At 43.9% G+C, this 26,827-nt stretch overlaps 2 long non-coding RNA genes and 4 gene segments (V, D, J or C); all 6 read left to right on the top strand.

Moving 5' to 3' along the window:
- The window catches only part of LOC109439166 (immunoglobulin lambda-1 light chain), a 316,010-nt gene that overhangs the window by 126,471 nt on the left and 162,712 nt on the right, over nt 1-26,827 (top strand).
- Nucleotides 1-26,827, top strand: part of LOC109439815 (putative non-functional immunoglobulin lambda variable 1-50) — a 370,373-nt gene that overhangs the window by 189,613 nt on the left and 153,933 nt on the right.
- LOC141569204 (uncharacterized) lies at nt 4,186-4,884 on the top strand. Its single transcript, XR_012492668.1, has 2 exons — nt 4,186-4,299; nt 4,417-4,884. It is a non-coding gene; the product is annotated as an uncharacterized LOC141569204 (long non-coding RNA).
- Nucleotides 17,107-26,827, top strand: part of LOC141569198 (immunoglobulin lambda variable 2-18-like) — a 135,130-nt gene continuing 125,409 nt past the window's right edge. Inside the window, 2 exon segments of the V gene segment in view lie at nt 17,107-17,213; nt 17,331-17,636. Coding sequence covers nt 17,168-17,213; nt 17,331-17,636 — 352 coding nt within the window.
- Nucleotides 23,081-26,827, top strand: part of LOC109439163 (immunoglobulin lambda variable 2-18) — a 123,598-nt gene continuing 119,851 nt past the window's right edge. Inside the window, 2 exon segments of the V gene segment in view lie at nt 23,081-23,210; nt 23,328-23,631. Coding sequence covers nt 23,165-23,210; nt 23,328-23,631 — 350 coding nt within the window.
- On the top strand, nt 23,890-26,469 carry LOC141569202 (uncharacterized). 2 transcript variants are annotated; one of them, XR_012492665.1, is made up of 3 exons: nt 23,890-24,387; nt 25,856-25,961; nt 26,212-26,469. It is a non-coding gene; the product is annotated as an uncharacterized LOC141569202 (long non-coding RNA). The 2 variants fall into 2 exon arrangements; XR_012492666.1 differs by lacking the exon at nt 23,890-24,387 and adding an exon at nt 24,558-24,695.

Genomic DNA, 26,827 nt, shown 5'->3' with positions numbered 1-26,827 from the left:
GTGGTGCTCCCGTCACGGACCCGCTCACACCTGTGCACGTGAAGCTCCATGTGGCACGTGCGTGAGTATCTGGAGTGAAGGATCCGCTTGTGAGAATCGATGCTGCAGATGCTTCAGCACAAACTGAGGGGGTGGGGACGGTGACAATCTGCAGCTGGGGAGACGCCACCACCAACTACCAAATAGCAGGTGTTTCCACAGAGTGGGCAGCCTCACTTTCCAAACAGTAGAGGGACCTGGGAAATGGCACAGGGGGCACAGTGGGGAGGTCACACGGTCTGGGAGCATCACAGAGACACAGTCACATGACAGCAGAGACTCTGCTCAGCACATGTGGGACTTCATCACATCTTCTGACCTGTACAAATCAGATTGAAACAATTCAAACTCCTGCCTCTCAGAGTATACACGTCAAGGGATTTAATCCACTCAGTAGAGCTCTACTGTCCACACATGCAGAAGTATCCAGAACCGAGGGCCAGGTCAGAGCTGGAATGTCAATAAATCTTTAATTTATAATGTCAATACTTGGCCCTCCAGCATCCCTGATCACTTCTCTGGCTTCATGTCGGGCAACATGGCCTCCCTGACCATCTCTGGACTCCAGCCTGAGGACGAGACTGACTATCACTGTTGCTGCAATCCTGGCAGCTATGTTTACCTCAGTGATCCAAGTTCATGGGGCAGTGAGACCCAAAACCTGCCATATACACAGCCTTGCCTTGTGAGACACGTGTTTAATTTTATGTCATTAACTGGGTCTTGGTGCCCAGATATTTGGTGAAAATCATTGTGGGTGCTCTGTGACTGCTTTTGGAGGAGCTAGCAAGTATATAGATGGACACTAATTAAAGTCGATTGCCCTCCATGATGTGGGTGGGCCTCACCCAGACAGTCCAAGTCTTGCCTAGAACAAAAGACTGACATCCACTAAGCAACAGGGAATTCTGTGAACTAGGAGCCTCAGATTTGAACAGAAATGTTGGCTCTTCCCTGGTACTCCAGCCTGATGCTCACCACATAGGATTTGCACTTGTCAGCCTTCCTAATCCCATGAACCAATTCTTTTTTTGAAAAAATCTCTCAGTACGGGCACACATCCTATTGGTTCTGTGTCTCTGTGGAACCTATTCCTGGGTCTCCGCAAAACACGGCCTTGAATATTCAATTCTCATTCAGCTCCTCTCCTTTCCCAAAGCGAAGGCCAAAGGGACACACGCTCTCTTGCATTGTTTGGGAACAAGCACTGCCTCCTCTCCACTCACGTGATGAGGTTCCAGAAGGCAACCCTTTTCATTCCTCGTTGGTAAAAAAGGACAAAGAGATACCGTCTCAGTGCTATTCGATCCATTTTCAGGGAAACGCTCAGTGTAAATGCCTCCATCTCTCATGCTGTACAGACCAGCTGGATTCCATCTCCAGATGTGTTGTCTGATTCCCCTCAGTGTCCACCATGTTCTAGTCAGGAAGCCCTCCTTGCTGGGTCATTCTTCTGGGTGTCTTTGATGAAGTAACAAGGACTGAGAAACAATCTGAAGACACTGCTGAAGGAATGTGGACAAAGAGGAAGATGTTTTTCTCTTCCGTGTCCCTTGTCCTTGACCCCGTATCCAAAGGGCTGATCCAGGGAGAATGAAGTAACAGACTCTGTGCTACGTCAAATTGCCCCTCCCCCCCTTAGATCCTTGTACTGCTGTCCTGGAAACACCTTGAACATGGACTTGGCCTCCATAGGATGTGTTTTCTCCCAATGGGCTGCTTTGTTCCACAAGGAAAAGATGTTTTGTAATTCTTGCCCCTATTCCTCAGAAGGTATCAAGACAGTTTGATTTCCTTAGTGAAACAATTCCATTTCTAGCTGGAATCCCAGTTACGATGAATCACTCAGTAAACAAAGAAATATTTGTTTAAGAGTTTGTTGGACACCTGACTGAACCTGGGTTTAAGTTCAAGAAGACCTGTAGAGTGACCAAATCCTCGTTCCCAGTTTTAATACCGGAAGTCCTGTGTCCCAGGTGTGCTCTCATTCCTGTGCAAACCAGGATGTTGGTCACCCTTTCCTATAACTTAGTCTTTCTCACAAGGTTCACACACTTCAGTTGAAAAAATTTTTTAACCGGTTATTGTTTTTCCCCCATTCAATGGGGAGGACCTTTGAGATTTAATCATTTATGACTGAAGAAAGACACGGATAACCCCTAAGCTGCATGTCAGAGTACCAGTGTGAAGGGGCGATTTTATTAGAGACACAGAATCGATGTCTGAGTCAGAGCACCACGTTAGTGTAAGGCTGGCAGAGGTCCTATACCCTTAGGGTGTTGGTCCTGTGGAGACAACCAAAGAAGGAGGAAAAGCTACTGCTCTGGTTTCTATCTTGCTGGATCCAAGGCTTTTTCCTTGACTGTAGCAATAGGACTGAGATTCTTTATGACTATTCTACATGTGCACAGGAGGCCAGGAGGCCAACAATGCCTTTTCTGTGTTTCTGCTTTTGCAGGTCATACGACAATTATCTTTTATGGGGGTGGTTACCAATTTTGTAATAGGGAGTAGTGGCTAGAGAACCAGTGCCTAGATGTTGAGTAAAGAAGATCAGTCCAAGTGTGACAGATCTACAAATACCATTGCACTTTTCATCTTGTTTTGTGTGTGCGTGTGTCTGTAAGTATGTGTGTCTGTGAGTGTGTGTGTGACTAAAGCAAAGGGATAGCCACTTGCATTTTCACAAATAACTATGTCTATGATTATAACTACACATATAGTTTAAAATTGTTGTAAAGGATGGCAGTGTGGTCATTTTGGGCAAGGAGATTTGAAACGCTTTCTTACCCCCGTTTTAACAATAAAGTCCTGTGTTTTACTGGCCATAGAAGCACGGAATCAGAACCTTAGACAGTTCTCACTGAGTTGTCTGTAGAATTTCACACCTTTAACATAACATTTCTTCAAGATAGTTTATCTTTCTTGAAAAAGTACGTTTTTGTAACGAAGGATGAGCTTTAATATGGCCTGAAATATAAGGAAGTGTGACTTGACTTTTTTTGTATTTTTAATTTTGTTGTTTGGGTTTTATTGGTTTTTACTTATTTTGAGTAAGGGATCTCTCTGCCTCCATTTTGGTGGCATTCACAGTTCTTAAAGCATTCACATTGTATAACATTTTGAGGAGTCCTTCAGTCTTCTCCTTATCCCATTTGTCTCGTTCAATCTTCCTGCTGAGGTTGATGTTGATTCCCCTCTAATGTACACTCGGCCCTAACCAGAGAGTCATCTCAGGACACTCACTGTGTGAAGAGACCTTCCTGGGACAGATAATGAGATCCTGAAGGGGAGCATCCGAGCACCTGGTGTGGCAGGACACACATTCCATTCTGGAGGTGGTAAAGGAAAAATTGAAAGGAGCATTAGATGGACCAGAAGGGACCCGGGGGCCTGTAATAAGCTGGGAGGGGTCGGAGGGAGGACAGATGGAGAAACTGAGCAGGATTTCCAGCCCACACTTAGCTGTCTTCCCTGGTGTTGGGATTTACCATCTGTAGCCACTAGAGGGCAGTAAAGACCTGGATGTGGGGAAGGTCCTAGCTGTGGTTTACCCTGAACCGCATGGTGTCTTGGGAACTGCTACCCTCTGAGCATCTCTAAAAGGACCTGGAGGTACCTTCCCAATCTGTTATACATGAATAAGTCCTTCTCTACAAGTACCAATAAATACACCACAAGGCTCAGACTCAGGCCTCAGCCTCAGGCCAATGCACAGAGAGGACACAGATCAATGCATAATAATGACCAGGGTGGATCAAAGGAAAATTTCAAGTACCCAGCTTTGCTCTTGGTGACTGGGAAATAGTGTGATTGGATCTCTTGCAGCCTGACTGGGACCCTGTCCTCACCCTCTCCTCAGAGCACACAGTTCCAGTGCTAGAATTCCTCAGCCAGGAACCAACTTGGCTCCTGTAACAGAAAGGACAGGGACATTTTACATTGAATCCATTTCCTGGTCACTGTCCTGGGCTCAGTCTGTCCTGACTTAGAAAATACATGTCAAAAAGTTGTAATCCTTCAGCTAGTCTCTGCTGTCCAGTGATAGAGAGGAATCTAGGATCGAGGGCCAGATCAGAGAGGCAGGTGCAGGAAGCAGATTTGCATGGAGGCCCCTCCCTCCTCTGAGGCAGTGGGAGGGGATAAGAGAGGTCTGGGGGAGCCAGGCCCAGGGTTGGGGGCTCAGGAGGTAGCACTTTTGGGGTATCTGCACCATGGCCTGGGCTCTGCTCCTCCTCACCCTCCTCACTCAGGGCACAGGTGAGTCCTCCGGGGAAGAGACCACAGGGACATCAGGGCTGATCCTCTGTCTCCTCCTCCTCAGGGCCTCCTGGGCTCCCGCACTGAACTCACCAGAGTGTGTTTTCCTCTCTTCAGGCGCCTGGGCGCAGTCTGCCTTGACTCAGCCTCCCTCAATGTCTGGCACTCCTGGGACGTCGGTCACCATCTCCTGTGCTGGAAGCAGCAATGACGTTGGACGTTATAACCTTGTCTCCTGGTACCAACAGCGCCCGGGCACGGCCCTCAAACTCCTGATTTACGGTGTGACATATCGGCCCTCAGGGATCCCAGATCGCTTCTCTGGCTCCAAGTCTGGCAACACAGCCTCTCTGACCATCTCTGGGCTCCAGGCTGAGGACGAGGCTGATTATTACTGTTGCTCATATACGAGCAGTGGTACTTACCACAGTGGTGCAAGTTCATGGGGAAGTGAGACCAAAACCTCCTCTGAACTCACTCAAGTCACTCCTAAACTCAGACTTTCATTTTTTCCCTTGTTATTATTTTGTTTTGAAGTAGTTACAAACTTAAAAATTTAATGGTAATAAAAGAACATTTTTTTAACTTTCCCCTGATTCACTAATATTTAACATTTTATCATATTTTCATTTCATTATATTTCTTTGTTTTTCATCTCTCTCAGCCTATATGTGTATTTGTATGTGTATATATATGCGAATATGTGTATGTAATTTTTGTTTGTGTATATATGTATAGGAACATAGATATACATATAAATATACATACATAACACACACATAGCTTATTTATTTTTTGAACCATTTCAGAGTAAGTTGTATCCACCAGCACCTAATTTTAATATTCTTTTTTTTTTTTCAAGAATTCTCATTGCATAATAGTCATCATTTCGAGGTGTATGTATAATTCAGTGGTTTTTACTATATTTGCCAAGTGTGTGCATCCGTTACATTTTATAATTCTGGAACGTTTTTATCCCCGTAAGAGAAACACCTCATCCATTAGCAGTCACTTCCCATTTCCCTCTTCCCTCAACTTCCTCATAACTATTGATTTACTTTCTGTCTCTACGGATTTGTCTACTCTGGGCATTGCACATAAATGGAGACAGACACTATGTGGCCCTTTGTATTTGCTTTCTCTCACTTACCAAAGTGTTTTCAAGGTATTCATGTTGAAGCATATATGAGGATTTCATCCCTTCTCGTGGCTGAATGATTTTGCCTTGTACGTATATGCTTCATTTTATTTATCTATTAAGCGATTGATGGAATGCCACTAATTTTTCTGTGTCTTCTTCTGTCACAGCTCAAGGGCAGAGTGTTCTTTACGTGACCTAGGGCATGAAAATCCTAGATTCACATCGTGAGGAAATAAAAATACAATACTTATTCTTAGGAAAATATTCAGGAGGCAGCAAAGGCTTCATTCTTCCTTCATCTTAGACCTAAGGATTCCCCATTGAGGAGCATCTTTCCTTCTTTTCTACCTGTTGTTTGAACACGTCCTCGACATGATGGAGAGGGAGAGGGAGGAGGTGTGGGTGTCAACTTCAACAACTAAAGGAGGGGACTCTGTCCTGTAATTGGCTCTTTCTTTTTCTTTTCCAATGTCTTTGTCACATGTTTGAGGTGACTGTTTCTACCACCTCTAAAAGGCTACATGGACAGGTTTTCCACCTTCTACTTGTGGTTTTTCATGAAAATGCTCTGCACATCTGCGTTGGTTCTGAGTTTGTGTCTATGTAGCTAAAGGAAGGAAATGAATTCGGGTACATTTCAGCTTTTTCCCCTAAATATCTTCTGTTATGAAATGCATCATTCCTAAAGAACATGCATGAAATGAATATTCACAAATTAAGAAAGACTAAGAAACGAAAACCACATGTACCCATGGCTGGATCTACTCACCCAGAGCATATCCCTCTATCCCACTCCCTTATTAGCTACTGTTCGACTTTGGTGTTAATCTGTCTATTGATTTGCTTTACATTCCTTCCCTATACTTTCCTAGAACTGCATCCACAAACAATATAGTTTTGAGATGGTGAGAACAAGCAACACACCAGCTGAGTGAGGAAAGGATAATGTGTCTCTCGGGTGAGGCCCCAGGAGACATTCACCCCAACAGAGGCTCAAGCTTAGTTTTGGGTGGAGCTTCACGGGAATTTATTGGAGCCTCTCCTGAAGACAACAGACAAGGCCCCAGAGGCAAGAGAAGGGAACCTAGATTTGGGTGTGGTCTTGCTGGACGTGGGCCAGGTCCTGGCTCTCTGGCAGGAATATTGGCAGGGGATTAGGCACCCCACATTTTCTGCTGCCTAGTTCAACATGGATTCCAGGGATCACTTCGCTTGGAGGAAGAGAAGAGATTATTCTTAGCTGTTGGGACAGTGGAGACTGGGTCATTTCAAGACAAGCCTAGCCCAGTCAGGAAACGACAAATCAGGATCCAGGCCACACACCCCCAAACATTACAGGATGGTGCCATAACTATCTTCACCTGGGATAAGTCAGTCTTCTCAGAGGTGAATCTGTACATCTATTGCCTATTGAGGAGTTATCAGTGGGAGGTCCCTATTAGAAAGAAGCAGTAGAGGATACAATATTCATGATGCACACAGGGTTTTCCTCATGAGACCCTCAGACTCATCTCTGCCTGGCCTCCCCAATCCAGAGACTTGAGTTTTTCCCTTTGCCACAGACAAACCTGTGCAGGGAGGGGCTGGTGGGCAGTTGTCTACCAGCCTCACAACTAGGAGGAGAGAGAATCTGGAGATCCACCTGCTTCTGTAACCGCTCCCACTTCTAATTTTTCATTTATCTCAGCTCCTCACTTCCTACTCACAACTGAATGAAAATAAAATATATTTCATGTTGGAACCTTTGCAGACTTGGGACTGGGCTGTCAGGTCTTAGTCAGTTACCACTTGTCACCTTCATCCTGGTTTCCAAGTTTGTGTTGTTTTCGACTTCCCTGTCTCTTGTTCTCTTACATAAAATTCTGACTTATGGCTATAATGCTCCATAGGTTTAGTGGGGTTTAGGAGGGAACAAACATAGTTGTATATTCACTCAATTTTACCCACAATACACACAGTGAGAATTCTATTGTGACTGGAGTTTGGGTTGTGAGGATCGGGAGAGGGAGACAGAGAGAAAGAAAAGATGTAATAGGTTTGTCAAGGAACAAACTCGTTTAGTTGACATTTTTGTAATAAATCAATAATCAATGAAGCCAAAGAGGGATGTGGAAATTTGTCCACACAAATAAGAATTGGTGATAATGAGCCTCGAAATGATTTTTGTTACATTTCTAGTGTCTCGTGGGTTGGTTGAGCTTCCGGATATGTGTGTATTTTATGTTACTCTGTGTCCTCTCCATCAAAACCCTAATAATATGTTTATGATGTCAGCTGACTGGTCCCAAACTCGCTGATGATATTTCATTTGTAAAAGTTTATTTTCTCTTCCTGTGTTTTACATAAATCAGTTTCCTTTGCTATGACATCTAGGTCACAAATCTTTTATTTTGGTGCCCAATCTGCTGTTAATTCCTTTAATCCTTGTGGTTTTCATTGGCGGTTGTTCCATCTCGTGCTGCATTATATTTTCTATCTTAGCTAACATTTTCTATCTCTCTATTCATTTAAAGAGGCTTTGTCCATGTTGCGGGGATCATTGTTAAAAAGCTGGTTTAAAGTCTTTGTGAAATAGTTTCAAAGTACCTGTCATGCTGAAGTTAGACTCTATAACTGTCATTTCAGTTGAATTTTTTGGTTCTTCATATGCAAGTGATTTTGGATTCTATCCTGGATATACCCAACATTATGTGATGAAACTATAGGTCTTGTTCTAACCCTATCTTGATATTTTTGTGTCAGCAGACAATCTGTCCAGTTGAGTAGAGGCTCTCAAGTCCACCCAGCGTTCAGTGGAATCTGGTTTCTATGTTAGTTCAACTTAGAAAACTTTTGACTTGGTATTTGGATGTGTCTAAGTGTCAGGTACACAATGGCCCACCTGGGTTCTGGGTCATTGACTATTCCTTAAATCTTTTCCCAATACCTTTATAACATATTAGATTCTATGGAAGCTCAGATCAGAGAGAAGCCTAGGAATCATAAACAATTATCAGGATGACTTTCTCAAGCTTATTCCTCTACACAATTACCCAAGAACTTCTGGTTCCATGGCTTTTCCCATTTTGGATTTAAGGACCAAAAAAAAAATAATAATAAAAAATAAATAAAAAAGTTAAAAAAATTGCCAATTTAGTTTCCCTGTACTGCTGACCACTTCCTCTGACAGTGCCTGTGTCTGCCCCTAGAGGCAAGAGTATAAACTGCAAGAGAAACAATGGGTTTCCTGGACACCTATTAGAAAAAGTTCTGAAATAGAAACACAAGATCACGACCTCCACTGTCACTGCTGACCCCACAGGAGATGTGGCTGGTTTCTGGGACATGGGGAATGGAGAAGGAAAAAACATAACAAAAGAAATGCAAATGCCTTTAATTAGGAGTTCTCTTTCTCTCCCTGAAGCTTGAAAAAGGGAACACCTCCTGGTACTCTTTCTGTGTCACACTCATGTCCATTCCAGCCTTCCTGCCGCCTTGAGTCTAGGCCTTGGACATTGAAGGAAAAATGGGGCACTCACCCAGTGTTCACTGATATATAAAGGCAGTCTCTTCCCCTATCTGCCTTGTACAATTAACTTTCTAGGTACTCAAATAGATCCTCCGTGAATTCTGTACAGGTTTTAGAGTTGCATTTTGTGATAGAAAAGGGTAGTTGGTGTACACTTTCTGCATCATAAATGGAATTCCAACATGAAAAACTATATTTTAAAAAATTACATCAGTGAACCACTGGCAATTGAAAAACAAGAATTTTAAACTAGTTAAGGAAAGAGAGAATTATTTTCCCAAAGGTTCTTCTGTGTTCCATGTTTGGGATATCATTTTATCATGGTCTGTGACACAGTGAAGTGGAAGAAAACAAGCAGGAACACATCTTTGTTTTCAGACCAATAGAGCAAAGATAAGTGCATGCAATCTTTGGAAAATATAGAGTTCTTAGTAAATATAACTATTGCAGACATAAAATGCCCCATCATCACACCTTCACTCCCCTCTCTCAGTGATCTCTCTGTACGTCATACAAAACAGCCAGTGGGCGTATAGTCCTCATTTCTCATGCTGCAGTCTGAGGCTGAGAAAAATTAAGTCACCTGCTCAAGATGCAAAGGAAGAACGGAAAGAAGCAGATATGAGTTTGGGACAGTGACTCCTGGCCGGTGTTCCTTGGTCCTCCCACAGGCTCTCTGACGTGTGCTCCTGGACATTCCATGTGGCATGTGGTGAAGGGACTGATCAGGTTGTAGGATACGGTGCTGCAGAGGCTTTAGCATGAAAAAGTGGGGGTGGGGACGGTAATAAGGATGAAGCCGGGGGAGAGCCCACCACCAACCACCCACCAACAGCAGGTGTTTCCCAGGTGTGGGTAGAGAAACTTTCTCCTAACACCAGTGAGACCCTTAAGAGTAGGCGCCCAGCAGAGGGTGCTGCCGACTGTGTCTCCAGCCTGAGAGGGTCACAGAGACAGTCACATGACAACAGAGACACTAAAAGTCCAGGAGCTCATTGACATGAGGGACTTCAGCAGATCTTTCTCGCCTATCAATCAGGTATAAACAGTTCAAGTTTCCGCCCCTCAGAATATACTTGTCAAAGTGTTTTCTTCCCTCTACCTACGTTCTCTCATTCAAGGATGTAGAAATATATGGAATCTGGTGGAAGGTCTGAGGGGGAAGAGGAGGAGCAGGTTCAGGAAGCAGATTTGCATGGAGGCCCCTCCCTCCTCTGAGGCAGTGGGAGGGGATAAGAGAGGTCTGGGGGAGCCAGGCCCAGGGTTGGGGCTCAGGAGGTAGCACTCTTGGGGTATCTGCACCATGGCCTGGGCTCTGCTCCTCCTCACCCTCCTCACTCAGGGCACAGGTGAGTCCTCCGGGGAAGAGACCACGGGGACGTCAGGGCTGATCCTCTGTCTCCTCCTCCTCAGGGCCTCCTGGGCTCCCGCACTGAACTCACCAGAGTGTGTTTTTCTCTCTTCAGGCTCCTGGGCCCAGACTGCCCTGACTCAGCCTCCCTCAGTGTCTGGCACTCCTGGGACGTCGGTCACTATCTCCTGTGCTGGAAGCAGCAGTGACGTTGGAGGTTATAGTGCTGTCTCCTGGTACCAACAGCGCCTGGGCACGGCCCCCAAACTCCTGATTTATCAAGTGACAAAACGGCCCTCAGGGATCCCTGATCGCTTCTCTGGCTCCAAGTCTGGCAACACGGCCTCTCTGACCATCTCTGGGCTCCAGCCTGAGGACGAGGCTGATTATTACTGTTGCTCATATAGGAGTGGTGGCACTCGGCACAGTGGTGCAAGTTCATGGGGAAGTGAGACCAAAACCTGTCTGTGCTCACAGGCTCCCTCCTTGCTCTGAAGATGCTTCCTCACCCTGAGCAGGGAGGCTTCATACAACATGGCCAAGAATGCCCTTGCCTCCCATCACTTCTCTTCTTTCACCATCAAGTCCAAAAGGGAAACACTCTCTGGTGAGTTGTCTGGAACAATGACAACTGCCTCTTTGCCAGTGTGTCTTGGCTCAAAATGCAACTTATTCCAAAACTAATTGTTGGAAAAGCCAGAAGGTAACCAATCCTTGCTGGGTGTGTTTCCCACAGTTCTCAGGGAAGTCCTTCCTGTAAATCCCTTGGTCTCCCACACTTGTGCAGACCAGCCTGGATTCAGGTCTCCAGAAATGACGTTATCTTATTCCACACTGTGCCCACCATGCTCTAGTGAAGATGGCCCGCTTTGCTGGGTTACTCTTCTGCCTATCTGTTCCTGAAGCAGCAGTACCCATGGAAAAGATCTGTAGACATTTTTGCGGGAATAGGACAAAAGGAAGATATTGCTGTTCTTAATTTTTTAAAATTTTTACTGTCTCTCCTTTTTGATTCATTACCAAGGGAGTTCTGAGAAGAGGCTTTGAACGACAGACTCCGTGCTTCCTCAAATCACCTGTCTTTCAGATCCCAGAACTGCTTTCCCGGATAAAGCCTGCACTTGGACAGTTTTCCACTCGAATGTGCTCTTTATTAAATGTCCTCTTTGTTCCAATAGGAAGAGGTATTGGTGGGCTTGACCCCCATTTCAAAGGGATCCCTGAAAGTATCTGATATGCATTATGAACCATTCTAACTGCAATCAGTTACGCTGAATCACGAAATACATGCGCACATAACTATCAGAACAAGGTTCTTTGGCCATTGAATTGAGCAGCGCTTAAGTCCCTGAAGGCCTGGTGCAGAGACTTCCTTGTCCCAGGTTGTCAGATCTCTCTCAGCTTTAGCCACATCCTGGAAAGGACCTCACTCCCTGTCAAATCATGTTCAGTGGTAACCTTAGCTGGGAGCTCATTTTTTCTTATGACCTTCTCCATTGCAGTTATTTTTTTTTTCAAACTTTTTTTCAATAACTTCTTTCTTTCCCTGTAAAGAGTCGGTATTTTCCTGCTTTAATCATCCAGGGTACATAATCATCCACTGACACATGTGGACCACTCCGTAGGTTGGTCGCAATACGTTGAGAAGGGGTCTCTACTATTGGAGACACAGAATAAGGTCCTGAGTCACATAGTACCCATGTGTGTATAAGGCTGGTGAGATGCCTAGCTTGCGTGTAAGTGGTGTGTGTGTGTGTGTGTGTGTGTGTGTGTGTGTGTGTGTTTATGTGTGTGTGTGTCCTTGTGTTGAACACCAGTAGGACGCAGAGCGACAACTGCTCTGGTGATCCTCCATGGCACCTGACATACGTCCTGCTCCATGACTGTAATAGCAGGACCATTTATAAGTTATGTGGATGTGCATAGGACGCCAGGAGCCACCATTGCCTGTTCTACTGTTTCTCCTTTAGGTGGGACCACAACTTCCTTGGGAGAAGGTAGTTACTGTTTTATAATAGGACTATTACAAAGAGAACCAGTAGTTACATGTAGAGTGACAGGATCAGTCCAATATGACATTTCTGGAGCTACCAGTGAATTTGTTTCTTGTATATGTGGACTCTCAAACTGTAGGAACATCCTCCCGGATTTTTTCAAATAATACAACAGTACACATTTTCATTTTTAAAAAAAATAATGAGACAACATTTGTTTTCGATAAAAGAGATTTGAAATGTTTTTGGTGTCAGTATGGTTTAAATGTTTCCAGTGTTTTTCTGTTCATTGCAGTAAATAACTCAGCACCGCAAAGCAACTTTATGAGTCTTTATTTATTTAATTATTTATTTGTTTAAGATTTTAGTGAGGAAGGGGAATAGGACTTTATTGGGGGAAGAGTATGTACCTCCGGGACTTTTACAAGTCAGGTTATTGTCCTTCCGATCTTAGTTGTGGAGGGCACAGCTCAGTTCCAGGTCCAGTTGCCGTTGCTAGTTGCCCACCATCCCTTGGGGGAGTCAAACCGGCAACGTTGTGGTTGAGAGGATGCTCTCCAACCAACTGAGCCATCTGGGAGCTCAGCTGCAGCTCAGTTCAAGGTGCAATGTTTAATCTTAGTTGCAGGGGGTACAGCCCACCATCCTTTGCGAGAGTCAAGGCAACCTTGTGGTTGAGAGGCCACACTCCAACCAACTGAGCCATCTGGCCACCCGGGAGCTGAGAGGCAGCTCATTCACTTCATTCTACTTGCGGAGGGCGCAGCTCACTGGCCGATGTGGGAATCGAACCAGCAGTCCTGTTGCCCACAGCTCGCTCTCTAACCAACTGAGCCACCCGCCCGCCGCCCTTTATGAGTCTTTAGAATCTCATGTTAAGAGCGATTCATTTCCTACTATAACTGTTGTGACTATTTTATCTTGCTTTATAAATTGTTATTGTTTAAAGAAGCATAATTATTTCTGCCTGATATAAAAAGAGACACATAGATCAATGGAACAGAATAGAGAGTCCAGAAATAAATCCATGCCTATATGGCCATTTAATCTACGATGATGGAAGCAAGAATGTACGGTGGGGTACAGACAGTCTATTCAATGAATGGTGCTGGGAAACCTGGACAGACACGTGCAAAAAAATGAAGCTGGACAATCTCCTTATACCACATAAAAAAATAAATTCAAAATGGCTTAAAGATTTAAATGTAACATCCGAAACCATAAAATTCCTAGAAGAAAATATAGGAAGAAACGTCACAGATGTTACCTGGAGTAAGATTTTTACTGATATATCCCCTCGCGCAAAGGAAGTAAGAGAAAAAATAAACACGTGGGATTACATCAAACTAAAAAGCTTTTTCACAGCAAAGGAAACCATCAATAAAACAAAAAGGGACCCTACTGAATGGGAAAAGATATTTGCCAATGATATATCTGATAGGGGGTTAATATCACAAATTTATAAAAAACTCACTCAACTCAACTCCAAAAAACAAACAACCCAATTAAAAAATGGGCAGAGAACACGAAGAGACGTTTTTCTAAAAGAACATACAGATGGCAAACAGACATATGTAAAAATGCTCAAACGCACTAATCATTAGAGAAATGCAAATAAAGACCACAACGAGATACCACCTCACTCCAGTCAAAATGGCTATCATCAATAAATCAACAAACAACAAGTGCTGGCATGGATGTGGAGAAAAGGGAACCCTTGTGCACTGTTGGTGGGGTTGCAGATTGGTGCAGCCACTATGAAAAACAGTATGGAGGTATCTCAAAAATCTGAAAATGGAACTACCTTATGACCCAGCAATTCCACTCCTAGGTATCTATCCAGAGAAATCCAAAACTCTAATTCAAAAATCTTTATGCACTCCTATGTTTATTGCAGCACTATACACAATAGCCAAGACATGGAAACAAGCGAAATGCCCATCGGTAGATGACTGGATTAAGAAACTGTGGTACATTCATACAATGCAGTATTACGCAGCCATAAAGAAGGAAGAAATCTTACCATTTGCAATAATATGGATGGACCTAGAGAACATTATGTTAAGTGAAGTCAGACAGAGAAAGACATATACCATATGATCTCACTTATATGTAGAATCTAAAGAAAAGAATAAATGAATGAACTAATCAGAAACAGTTTTGGAGACATAGAGGAAAAACTGAGGGTTGCTAGATGGGAGGGGGGGTGGGGATAAGGGGGAGGGTGAGGGGATTAGAAAGCAGTCGGTAACCACAAGATGGCCACGGGGTTTTGAAAATTAATTTGGGGAACGTAATCAATAATGTTGTAAAGATTTTGTAGGGTATCCGATGGAGACTTGTCTCATTAGGGAGACCACCTCAGGGATGATGTAGATGCTTGATCACTGCACTGTACACCTGAAGCCGAAGCTGAACAATAATGAATGTCAACTACAAGTTTGTGTGTGTGTGTGTGTGCGTGTGTGTGTGTGTATGTACTTACAAGAAGCGGAGTACAGCATTAGGAACAGAGACAGTGGAAATGTAATGGCTGGGTGTGATGTCATAGGGATAGTGGATGGGGGAGGGGGGTTCACACAGTGTGAGGGATATAAAAGATAAACGTCTAAGTATTACTTTGTCTTGTGCACCTGAAACAAAAAACAAGATTAATATTTTTAAAAAGTATATACGAATACACTTTAATTAAAAAATAAATACATAAAAAATAAATAAATAAATTATTATTATTATTTCTGCCTGAGAGATGGGTTTTCAGGAGTTAATGTTTGTGTATTTTTAATTTATTTGCTTTGGCTTTATTGATATTAATAATATTATGAACAAATGGTCTTTTTACCTCCTGTGGGGTTTCATGCTTAGTATTTCCATGTCATGTCTTACCTATAGGCACATGTATCCAAAACAATTTTAAATGAGAATATGTGCAGCATGGAGACTCTGAGTTGTCCCTAGTACTACCTCAACAGGGACGAGAGGACAGGTGGAATCTCGTGAGGACGAGAGGTTTGCTTGTAGAAGGAAGTCTGTGCACATCCGGAATGCCTCTCCATGCTTTTCCCAGGAGACAGATCCAGTGCACTGGCTCCACAGGCCCAGCTGCTGGATTTCCGAGCAGTTCATTGACTTACACCATTTTACTATTATCTCACACTAAAGACAATATTATCTAAACCATTTAATGTAATATAGCACATAAATATTTAAAGCACAAACCATGAAATGAATAATTGTCTGAAATCCAAAATTGTCAGTTCTCCCAACACCTATTTTCCCCAAATCCCAAGGCTCCCACACTTGCCAAGGGTGTCACTTGTTTTTGTTCTTGAAAATCTCTGTGACATGGTATGAACAACGACATAAAGAGTTTCACCAGAGCATTTTCATCCAAACAAATTCCAATCGTATCCCGAGGACATTGCTAGTTCCACTCTGGCCAAGATTAGTCAGTCCTGATTAGTCTGTCCCCCAATTCAATTCTTTCTAGCAAAACACACTAGGTCAAGCATCTCTCTGTGGATGGAGGAGATTTTGCCTCAAGGAGACGCGCACCTCTAAAGCGAGGTCATCTCAATGTGCTACATAGAGGTACGATGAAAAACATGTGTCCCCTGTGATAGACACATTCTGAGGAGAGGTCCTAGAGTGGGTCCCTTTGGCCAAACCTGATTTGTCACCTCCCAGAGTCTCAAACACAAGAACGGTGCTTCCTGCTTTCCATCCTGTGGTAATGAACCTGCCGAGCTCTCTCTCCTTCATGGGTATTTTGACTTTTAACATTGTGGGAAGCCAATGTCTCTTCCCTTTGCCCCATTTTTTTCATCCATTTTTCCTACTGGAGTTAATTGTATTTCACATCTAATGTTTCCTCAGCGGGGGCCAAGAACTGCCTCAAGAGCACTAAGCCTGTGAGAAGACTGCCCTGGGACAAGCACAGTGGTCCCCAGGGGAGGGTCTGCCCCACCTGCTTTGTCAGGTGGCACATTTCATTCTAAAGGAAGATGGAGAGAAACAGAAATAGGCTTGGATGGATCTAAGAGAGACCCATGGCCCTGGTACTGAGCGAGGAGGGGAAGAAAAGAGGAGAGGGGAGCAGGCAGATTTTCCAGATCCCCTTCAGCTTCCTTCCCTGGTGCTTGGGTTGCACCATCTGTAGCCACCAGGGGCCACCCTTGTCTTGATTTGGGGAAGGTACTTGCTGTGGTTTAACCTGACCAGTATGAACTCTAATAGATACTTACCCTGAGATCCTCCTGAGTGCGTCTTTGAGGGATGTCCTGTATCAGTTGTGTCCCAATATTTAATTTTAGAAATGCCAATAAATGTCCCTGGACCTCAGTCACTGCAGAATTGGGACAAGGGATACATGAGCAATCATTTCAACAGAGGAGCATCAAAAAAAGATTGAAAAAGACAGGAGATCTCAGTTTTGCCTTTGTTCGTTGGGTAGTGCAGCAATTTGGTTTCTCCTAGCTAACTTGAGGTCCTGTCCTCACTCTCCTTCTAATTGTCACGAGGAGAAGTCCCTGTATTCCAAAGCCAGGAACCACCTTGATTTTCACAATATGAATTACAGGGACATTCAAGGATTGCTCCATTCCCTAGGCACTCTAATAATGGTCTCAGTGTTTCATAACTCACAAAATTCATGTTAAAGATTTTAATTCTCAGATTAGTTCTGCTGTCCTGTGATGCAGAAGCATCGAGAAATCAGGGCCAGGTCAGTGGCATGAGCAGAGGCAAGTGCAGGAAGCAGATTTGCATGGAGGCCCCTCCCTCCTCTGAGGCAGTGGGAGGGGATAAAAGATGTCTGGGGGAGCCAGGCCCAGGGTTGGGGGCTCAGGAGGTAGCGCTCTTGGGGTGTCTGCACCATGGCCTGGGCTCTGCTCCTCCTCACCCTTCTCACTCAGGGCACAGGTGAGTCCTCCGGGGAAGAGACCACGGGGACATCAGGGCTGATCCTCTGTCTCCTCGTCCTCAGGTCCTCCTGGGCTCCCGCACTGAACTCACCACAGTGTGTTTTTCTCTCCTCAGGCTCCTGGGCCCAGTCTGCCCTGACTCAGCCTCCCTCAGTGTCTGGCACTCCTGGGACGTCGGTCACCATCTCCTGTGCTGGAAGCAGCAGTGACATTGGGAGTTATAACCTTGTCTCCTGGTACCAACAGCGCCCAGGCACGGCCACCAAACTCCTGATTTATGAAGTGACAAAACGGCCCTCAGGGATCCCTGATCGCTTCTCTGGCTCCAAGTCTGGCAACACGGCCTCTCTGACCATCTCTGGGCTCCAGGCTGAGGACGAGGCTGATTATTACTGTTGCTCATATACGAGCAGTGGTACTTACCACAGTGGTGCAAGTTCATGGGGAAGTGAGACCAAAACCTCCTCTGAGCTCACTCAAGTCACTCCTAAACTCAGACTTTCATTTTTTCCCTTGTTATTATTTTGTTTTGAAGTAGTTACAAACTTAAAAATTTAATGGTAATAAAAGAACATTTTTTTAACTTTCCCCTGATTCACTAATTTTTAACATTTTATCATATTTTCATTTCATTATATTTCTTTGTTTTTCATCTCTCTCAGCCTATATGTGTATTTGTATGTGTATATATATGCGAATATGTGTATGTAATTTTTGTTTGTGTATATATGTATAGGAACATAGATATACATATAAATATACATACATAACACACACATAGCTTATTTATTTTTTGAACCATTTCAGAGTAAGTTGTATCCACCAGCACCTAATTTTAATATTCTATTTTTTTTCAAGAATTCTCATTGCATAGTAGTCATCATTTCGAGGTGTATGTATAATTCAGTGGTTTTTACTATATTTGCCAAGTGTGTGCATCCGTTACATTTTATAATTCTGGAACGTTTTTATCCCCGTAAGAGAAACACCTCATCCATTAGCAGTCACTTCCCATTTCCCTCTTCCCTCAACTTCCTCATAACTATTGATTTACTTTCTGTCTCTACGGATTTGTCTACTCTGGGCATTGCACATAAATGGAGACAGACACTATGTGGCCCTTTGTATTTGCTTTCTCTCACTTATCAAAGTGTTTTCAAGGTATTCATGTTGAAGCATATATGAGGATTTCATCCCTTCTCGTGGCTGAATGATTTTGCCTTGTACGTATATGCTTCATTTTATTTATCTATTACGCGATTGATGGAATGCCACTAATTTTTCTGTGTCTTCTTCTGTCACAGCTCAAGGGCAGAGTGTTCTTTACGTGACCTAGGGCATGAAAATCCTAGATTCACATCGTGAGGAAATAAAAATACAATACTTATTCTTAGGAAAATATTCAGGAGGCAGCAAAGGCTTCATTCTTCCTTCATCTTAGACCTAAGGATTCCCCATTGAGGAGCATCTTTCCTTCTTTTCTACCTGTTGTTTGAACACGTCCTCGACATGATGGAGAGGGAGAGGGAGGAGGTGTGGGTGTCAACTTCAACAACTGAAGGAGGGGACTCTGTCCTGTAATTGGCTCTTTCTTTTTCGTTTCCAATGTCTTTGTCACATGTTCAAGGTAACTGTTTCTACCACCTCCAAAAGGCTACATGGACAGGTTTTCCACCTTCTACTTGTGGTTTTTCATGAAAATGCTCTGCACATCTGCGTTGGTTCTGAGTTTGTGTCTATGTAGCTAAAGGAAGGAAATGAATTCGGGTACATTTCAGCTTTTTCCCCTAAATATCTTCTGTTATGAAATGCATCATTCCTAAAGAACATGCGTGAAATGAATATTCGCAAATTAAGAAAGACTAAGAAACGAAAACCACAGGTACCCATGGCTGGATCTACTCACCCAGAGCATATCCCTCTATCCCACTCCCTTATTAGCTACTGTTCGACTTTGGTGTTAATCTCTCTATTGATTTGCTTTACATTCCTCCCCTATACCTTCCTAGAACTGCATCCACAAACAATATAGTTTTGAGATGGTGAGAACAAGCAACACACCAGCTGAGTGAGGAAAGGATAATGTGTCTCTCAGGTGAGGCCCCAGGAGACATTCACCCCAACAGAGGCTCAAGCTTAGTTTTGGGTGGAGCTTCCTGGGAATTTCTTGGAGCCTCTCCTGAAGACAACAGACAAGGCCCCAGAGGCAAGAGAAGGGAACCTAGAGTTGGGTGTGGTCTTGCTGGACGTGGGCCAGGTCCTGGCTCTCTGGCAGGAATATTGGCAGGGGATTAGGCACCCCACATTTTCTGCTGCCTAGTTCAATGTGGATTCCAGGGATCACTTCGCTTGGAGGAAGAGAAGAGATTATTCTTAGCTGTTGGGACAGTGGAGACTGGCTCATTTCAAGACAAGCCTAGCCCAGTCAGGAAACGACAAATCAGGATCCAGGCCACACACCCCCAAACATTACAGGATGGTGCCATAACTATCTTCACCTGGGATAAGTCAGTCTTCTCAGAGGTGAATCTGTACATCTATTGCCTATTGAGGAGTTATCAGTGGGAGGTCCCTATTAGAAAGAAGCAGTAGAGGATACAATATTCATGATGCACACAGGGTTTTCCTCATGAGACCCTCAGACTCATCTCTGCCTGGCCTCCCCAATCCAGAGACTTGAGTTTTTCCCTTTGCCACAGACAAACCTGTGCAGGGAGGGGCTGGTGGGCAGTTGTCTACCAGCCTCACAACTAGGAGGAGAGAGAATCTGGAGATCCACCTGCTTCTGTAACTGCTCCCACTTCTAATTTTTTGTTTATCTTAGCTCCTCACTTCCTACTCTCAACTGAATGAAAATAAAATATATTTCAGTTTGGAACCTTTGCAGACTTGGGACTGGGCTGTCAGGTCTTAGTCAGTTACCACTTGTCACCTTCATCCTGGCTTCCAAATTTGTGTTGTTTTCGACTTCCCTGTCTCTTGTTCTCTTACATAAAATTCTGACTTATGGCTATAATGCTCCATAGGTTTAGTGGGGTTTAGGAAGGAACAGACATAGTTGTATATTCACTCAATTTTACCCACAATACACACAGTGAGAATTCTCTTGTGACTGGAGTTTGTGTTGTGAGGATCGGGAGAGGGAGACAGAGAGAAAGAAAAGATGTAATAGGTTTGTCAAGGAACAAACTCGTTTAGTTGACATTTTTGTAATAAATCAGTGATCAATGAAACCAAAGAGGGATGTGGAAATTTATCCACACAAATAAGAATTGGTGATAATGAGCCTCGAAATGATTTTCATTACATTTCTAATGTCTCGTGGGTTGGTTGAGCTTCTGGATGTGTGTGTATTTTATGTTACTCTGTGTCCTCTCCTTCAGAAACCCTAATAATATGTTTATGAAGTCAGCTGACTGGTCCCACACTCGCTGATGATATTTCATTTGTAAAAGTTTATTTTCTCTTCCTATGTTTTACATAAATCAGTTTCCTTTGCTATGACGTCTAGGTCACAAATCTTTTATTTCGGTGCCCAATCTGCTGTTAATTCCTTTAATCCTTGTGGTTTTCATTGGCGGTTGTTCCGTCTCGTGCTGCATTATATTTTCTATCTTAGTCAACATTTTCTATCTCTCTATTCATTTAAACAGGCTTTGTCCATGTTTCTGGGACCATTACTAAAAAGCTGGTTTAAAGTCTTTGTGAAATAGTTCCAAAGTACCTGTCATGCTGCAGTTAGACTCTATAACTGTCATTTCAGTTGAATTTTTTGGTTCTTCATATGTAAGTGATTTTGGATTCTGTCCTGGATATACCCAACATTATGTGATGAAACTATAGGTCTTGTTTTAACCCTATCTTGATATTTTTGTGTCAGCAGACAATCTGTCCAGTTGAGTAGAGGCTCTCAAGTCCACCCAGCGTTCAGTGGAATCTGGTTTCTATGTTAGTTCAACTTAGAAAACTTTTGACTTGGTATTTGGATGTGTCTAAGTGTCAGGTACACAATGGCCCATCTGGGTTCTGGGTCGTTGACTATTCCTTAAATCTTTTCCCAATACCTTTATAACGTGTTAGATTCTATGGAAGCTCAGACCAGAGTGAAGCCTAGGAATCATAAACAATTATCAGGATGACTTTCTCAAGCTTATTCCTCTACACAATTACCCAAGAACTTCTGGTTCCCTGGCTTTGCCCGTTTTGGAGTTAAGGACCAAAAAAATAAAAAAATAAAAAATAAATAAAAAAGTTAAAAAAAATTGTCAATTTAGTTTCCCTGTACTGCTGACCACTTCCTCTGACAGTGTCTGTGTCTGCCCCTAGAGGCAAGAGTATAAACTGCAAGAGAAACAATGGGTTTCCAGGACACCTCTTAGAAAAAGCTCTGAAATAGAAACACAAGATCACGACCTCCACTGTCACTGCTGACCCCACAGGAGATGTGGCTGGTTTCTGGGACATGGGGAACGGAGAAGGAAAATACAGAACAAAAGAAATGTAAATGCCTTTAATTAGGAGTTCTCTTTCTCTCCCTGAAGCTTGAAAAAGGCAACACCTCCTGGAACTCTTTCTGTGTCACACCCATGTCCATTCCAGCCTTCCTGCCGCCTTGAGTCTAGGCCTTGGACATTGAAGGAAAAATGGGGCACTCACCCAGTGTTCAATGATATATAAAGGCAGTCTCTTCCCCTATCTGCCTTGTACAATTAACTTTCTAGGTACTCAAATAGATCCTCCGTGAATTCTGTACAGGTTTTAGAGTTGCATTTTGTGATAGAAAAGGGTAGTTGGTGTACACTTTCTGCATCATAAATGGAATTCCAACATGAAAAACTATATTTTAAAAAATTACATCAGTGAACCACTGGCAATTGAAAAACAAGAATTTTAAACTAGTTAAGGAAAGAGAGAATTATTTTCCCAAAGGTTCTTCTGTGTTCCATGTTTGGGATATCATTTTATCATGTTCTGTGACGCAGTGAAGTGGAAGAAAACAAGCAGGAACACATCTTTGTTTTCAGACCAATAGAGCAAAGATAAGTGGATGCAATCTTTGGAAAATATAGAGTTCTTAGTAAATATCACTATTGCAGACATACAAATGCCCCATCATCACACCTTCACTCCCCTCTCTCAGTGATCTCTCTGTACATCATACAAAACAGCCAGTGGGCGTATAGTCCTCATTTCTCAGCTGCAGTCGGAGGCTGAGAAAAATTAAGTCACCTGCTCAAGATGCAAAGGAAGAATGGAAAGAAGCAGAGATGAGTTTGGGACAGTGACTCCTGGCCGGTGTTCCTTGGTCCTCCCACAGGCTCTCCGACGCGTGCACCTGGACATTCCATGTGGCATGTGGTGAAGGGACTGATCAGCCTGTAGGATATAACGCTGCAGAGGCTTTAGCATGAAAAAGTGGGGGTGGGGACAGTGATAAGGATGAAACCGGGGGAGAGCCCACCACCAACCACCCACCAACAGCAGGTGTTTCCCAGGTGTGGGTAGAGGAACTTTCTCCTAACACCAGTGAGACCCTTAAGAGTAGGCGCCCAGCAGAGGGTGCTGCCGACTGTGTCTCCAGCCTGAGAGGGTCACAGAGACAGTCACATGACAACAGAGACACTAAAAGTCCAGGAGCTCATTGACATGAGAGACTTCAGCAGATCTTTCTCACCTATCAATCAGGTATAAACAGTTCAAGTTTCCGCCCCTCAGAATATACTTGTCAAAGTGTTTTCTTCCCTCTACCTACGTTCTCTCATTCCAGGATGTAGAAATATATGGAATCTGGTGGAAGGTCTGCTGGGGAGGAGGAGGAGCAGGTGCAGGAAGCAGATTTGCATGGAGGCCCCTCCCTCCTCTGAGGCAGTGGGAGGAGATAAGAGAGGTCTGGGGGAGCCAGGCCCAGGGTTGGGGCTCAGGAGGTAGCACTCTTGGGGTATCTGCACCATGGCCTGGGCTCTGCTCCTCCTCACCCTCCTCACTCAGGGCACAGGTGAGTCCTCCGGGGAAGAGACCACAGGGACATCAGGGCTGATCTTATGTCTCCTCGTCCTCAGGTCCTCCTGGGCTCCCGCACTGAACTCACCAGAGTGTGTTTTTCTCTCTTCAGGCACCTGGGCCCAGTCTGCCCTGACTCAGCCTCCCTCAGTGTCTGGCACCCCTGGGACATCGGTCACCATCTCCTGTGCCGGAAGCAGCAATGACGTTGGACGTTATAACTATGTCTCCTGGTACCAACAGCGCCCGGGCACAGCCCCGAAACTCCTGATTTATTATGTGACAAAACGGCCCTCAGGGATCCCTGATCGCTTCTCTGGCTCCAAGTCTGGCAACACAGCCTCTCTGACCATCTCTGGGCTCCAGGCTGAGGACGAGGCTGATTATTACTGTTGCTCATATACGAGCAGTGGTACTTACCACAGTGGTGTATGTTCATGGGGAAGTGAGACCAAAACCTCCTCTGAGCTCACTCAAGTCTCCTCACTCCTAAACTCAGACTTTCATTTTTTCCCTTGTTATTATTTTGTTTTGAAGTAGTTAGAAACTTAAAATTTTAATGGTGATAAAAGAACACTTATTTAACTTTCCCCTGATTCTCTAATTTTTAACATTTTATCATATTTTCATTTCATTATATTTCTTTGTTTTTCATGTCTCTCACAGCCTATATGTGTATATGTATGTGTATGTATATGCGAATATGTGTAATTTTTGTTTGTGTATATATATGTATAGGTACATAGATATACATATAAATATACATACATAACACACACATAGTTTATTTATTTTTGGAATCATTTCAGAGTAAGTTGTATCCACCAGCACCTAATTTTAATATTCTATTTTATTTCAAGAATTCTCATTGCATAGTAGTCATCGTTTCAAGGTGTACGTATAATTCAGTGGTTTTTACTATATTTGCCAAGTGTGTGCATCCGTTACACTCTATAATTCTGGGACGTTTTTATCCCCGTAAGAGAAACACCTCATCCATTAGCAGTCACCTAGAGACCCTTAAGAGTAGGCGCCCAGCAGAGGGTGCTGCCGACTGTGTCTCCAGCCTGAGAGCATCACAGAGACACAGTCACATGACAACAGAGACACTAAACGTCCAGGAGCTCATTGACATGAGGGACTTCAGCAGACCTTTCTCGCCTATCAATCAGGTATAAATGGTTCAAGTTTCTACCCCTCAGAATATACTTGTCAAAGTGTTTTCTTCTCTTTACCTACGTTCTCTCATTCAAGGATGTAGAAATATTTGGAATCAACTGGCAGGTCTGCTGGGGAGGAGGAGGAGCAGGTGCAGGAAGCAGATTTGCATGGAGGCCCCTCCCTCCTCTGAGGCAGTGGGAGGGGATAAGAGAGGTCTGGGGGACCAGGCACAGGGTTGGGGGCTCAGAAGGTAGTGCTCTGGGCATGTCTACCATGGCCTCGGCTCTGCTTTTCCTCACCATCCTCACTCAGGGGAAAGGTGAGTCCTCCGGGGAAGAGACCACAGGGACATCAGGGCTGACTCTTTGTTTCCTTCTCATTAGACTCACCTGGATCCCAGCACTGAACTCACCAGAGTGTTTTCACTCTTTTCAGGGTGTTGGGCCCTGTCTTCCCTGACTCCTCCTCCCTCAGTGTCCAGGGCTTGGGGACAGATGGTTACCACCTCCTGTGTCAGAGGTTATGATTTTATCTCCTGGTACCAACAATTTTTGAGCACGGCCCCCAGACTCTTGTTTTACATTGTCAAAACTCAGCTGTCAGGGTTCCTGATCACTTGTGTGGCTCCAAGTCTAGCCACATGGCCTCTCTGACCATCTCTGGACTCCAGCTGAGGTCAGGGTTGGTTATCACTGTTATTCATATATGAACAATGACACTTACCTTAGTGGTGCAAGTTCATGGGGAAGTGAGACTAAAACTTGCACTGTGTTCACAGGTTCCCTCCTTGTTCTGAAGATGTTTCCCCAACCCGCACAGATGTGGGTTCCTGCAACATGATCTAGATTTCACTTTCCTCTCAGCTCCTCTCTCCACTACAATGGTTTCTGTCTTGGTGTAGAATTAACCCCTGGTTAGTTGCAGAATGTAAAAGCATTTACAAGATTCTGCAAGAGTAAGAAAATATTTATTTGAAATAAAGAGAGAGAGAGAGAGAGAGAGAGAGAGAGAGAGAGAGAGAGAGAGAGTTCTGTTTGGAACTGGCAGAAGTTTTGCCAGGGCAGTCTGAGAGGGAGAGCTGCGGAGACAGAGGTGTAAGAGAGAGCTACTGGCAAATGGAGTCTAACCAGGGTAGAGTCCAATGGGGGACAGCTGCCCTGATGAGAAGGAGTGCTGATGTTTCATATTTTCCATGTAGGAGGTAGGGTGCTTGTCAGCTTGCAGGGGGGCTGCTGTTACAATTGTCTTCTCCTCGGAACTGCCCTGTTCCCATCTATGATGGATGTCAGTTTGCAGGGGGTTGCTGTTGTGATTGGGAACTTTTCTGTTCCTACATATGATGGATGTAAGATGCTGTCAACTTGTAGGTGACGTACTAGCCAGGGGATTCAGAGCCAAGTGATTAATATTCAACTCATCCTTGTTAGCCCACAAGCTCGCTCCTGTTAACTCTTTACTTGTCTCATCTATTTCCAATAGGAAATATGCTCTTGGGCTTATGGGACAATGACAGCTTCCTCCTTACCTGTGTGATGTGGTTCCTGAATGTGCCAATCTTTCCAGCTTTTCAAACAGCAGTGTTATGGTAAATTTCATGTGTTAACGAGACTGGACATAAGGGATGCCCAGAAGGCTGGTAAAACATTTCTATATTTGGGAAGTTGTCTCTAGAAGAGATTAGCATTTAAATCTGTAGGCTAAGTAAAGCAGATCACCCTTGTCAATGGTGGTGGGCATCGTCCATCAGCTGAGGGGCTGAACTGAACAAAAAGGTGGAGAGAGGGTAATTTGCTCTCTCTGCTTGATCAGAGATATTCATCTTCTCTTGCCCTCAGACATTGGTACTGCTGGTTTTTCACTTTTGGGACTCAGACCAAGAGATACACCACCAGCCCCCAGTTCTCCAGTCTTTCAACTCAGACTGAATTACATCACTGGCTTTCCTGTGTCTCCAGCTTGCAGACAGCTGATTGTGGGACTTCTCGGCCTCCACAACTGTGTGAACAAGTTTTTACAATAAAATATGAATATATGTGCTGTTACTCTAGAGAACCCTCACTAATACAAACTTAATACAAATTTGGGTACCTGGAGTCAGTCGAGAGTAATGGAATTTTAATTATGAGGGGTTTTTTATTGATCCTATGGTTTCTGGAATTGGCGGTTTAATCTGACTAGATTTAATGATGCTGATAGCTCTACTTCCATTAGTAAAAGAAAGCGCCGATAGTCCATGTCCTGAAGTGTTTATAGAAATAAGCAAAATCTCTGCACTGGATACTTCTTATCAACCACTTATAAGAAACATGGAGAAAAGTGACTCTGTATACGATGCGTTCAGACATTTTTGGAACACTAAGAACTATAATGATGTTGGTTGCTTGCTCCTGATGTTGCTGGACAAAGTAGTAAGAGAAAGAAATGAGCTCAGGGATTTGAATTCCCAGCTCA

The sequence above is a fragment of the Rhinolophus sinicus genome, linkage group LG16, assembly GCF_036562045.2.
Source record: "Rhinolophus sinicus isolate RSC01 linkage group LG16, ASM3656204v1, whole genome shotgun sequence".
Classification (NCBI taxonomy): domain Eukaryota; kingdom Metazoa; phylum Chordata; class Mammalia; order Chiroptera; family Rhinolophidae; genus Rhinolophus; species Rhinolophus sinicus.
This window is presented reverse-complemented; position numbering and strand designations above follow the sequence as displayed.